The sequence below is a fragment of the Olea europaea genome, unplaced genomic scaffold (assembly GCF_002742605.1).
Source record: "Olea europaea var. sylvestris unplaced genomic scaffold, O_europaea_v1 scaffold37994, whole genome shotgun sequence".
NCBI classification, from domain to species: domain Eukaryota; kingdom Viridiplantae; phylum Streptophyta; class Magnoliopsida; order Lamiales; family Oleaceae; genus Olea; species Olea europaea.
In genome coordinates, this window is record NW_019257397.1 from 1 (window position 1) to 1,109 (window position 1,109).

General features: G+C 35.7%; 1 protein-coding gene across 1 annotated transcript; it reads right to left on the reverse strand.

Annotated features, from left to right (window-relative positions):
* Positions 1 to 91: 91 nt before the first annotated feature.
* LOC111386935 (4-hydroxybenzoate polyprenyltransferase, mitochondrial-like) lies at positions 92 to 1,103 on the reverse strand (the record flags this gene model as incomplete). The annotated part of the gene is made up of 3 exons (XM_023011437.1): positions 1,006 to 1,103; positions 765 to 914; positions 92 to 227 (listed from the first exon to the last, which is right to left on the reverse strand). Coding segments are annotated over exons 1-3 (289 nt in total), but the record flags the coding sequence as incomplete, so codon positions are not given.
* Positions 1,104 to 1,109: the final 6 nt, after the last annotated feature.

Below are 1,109 nucleotides of genomic sequence, written 5' to 3' on the forward strand. Positions count from 1 at the left end.
AGAGAGAGAGAGAGAGAGTTAGACACACAGTTTAGTAATATAAGCTAAGGGCATTCAGCTATGTGCAAGACAAAAAAAAGAGAAAACGCACCAAGATTAGCATTAAATCCACTAAAAGCAAGGCTGCCAATGCATGCTATTCCAAATCCAGTAATCCATTCTTTGGTTGAATCTCCGAATCTCAAGGCCGTTGATTTGACACCCACTCTTACATCGTCTTCTTTATCCTAGATCATGGTTAAGTATGAGACAAACGAGACCCAAACCTCCATATATCATGCAGATATGCCAGTTCAACACTTTTAGACATTGTAGATAAGTACAGAAGACGCAAAGTACAAGATGTTAGAGGGATAAACTGATTTTCAAAAATCTAAATACATCAAAATTCAATACACAAAGATAGCATCTGTCAAAGGATCTAGAAGGTTAATAAGGATTTGATTGCTTTCAAAAATATTCCATAAGCAAATAACTTGTTCAGCAATTGTGTCCAAAAACAAAGGAGGAATGAATAAGCAAAAGAACAACCTTAGGATAACAAAGTACCACAGAAGCTACAAGTCATTGAATTTCATGATATCAAAAGTCAAACATTTATAGAAGTGTAGAACAAAGTATTTTGCCATGGAATCACAATACAAAACTCCAACAAGCAAATAGCATTGTTATTCATCACATCTCCTAAGTTGCGATTTATCTGAGACCCATCAATTTATGTTAATATCCAGGTAGCCAGAAGTTCTGAAAAAAATAAAAAGTACCTGATGCGCATATATTGTATCATACACAAGTGTCCAAAATACACCAGAAGCGTAAAGTGGGAGTACAATAGCAGGATCAAGACTTCCTCTAACAGCTGCCCAACCAAGTAAAGCCCCCCAGTTAAATGTCAAACCTAAATAGGCCTGAGGCTGCAACAACATAATTGCATATTCAGATATATCAACTGATTTGTCCAATTATATACCACAGACAATAAATAAATGGACACAATTTTATTACCATATCTCTGCGTAGGTCTAAAGAGAGGCAAGGAGGGAATAAGAGAAAAGGAACAAAATAAAAAATGGGAGAAGTCAGTAAAAGAAAGAGGACTGACAGAGATA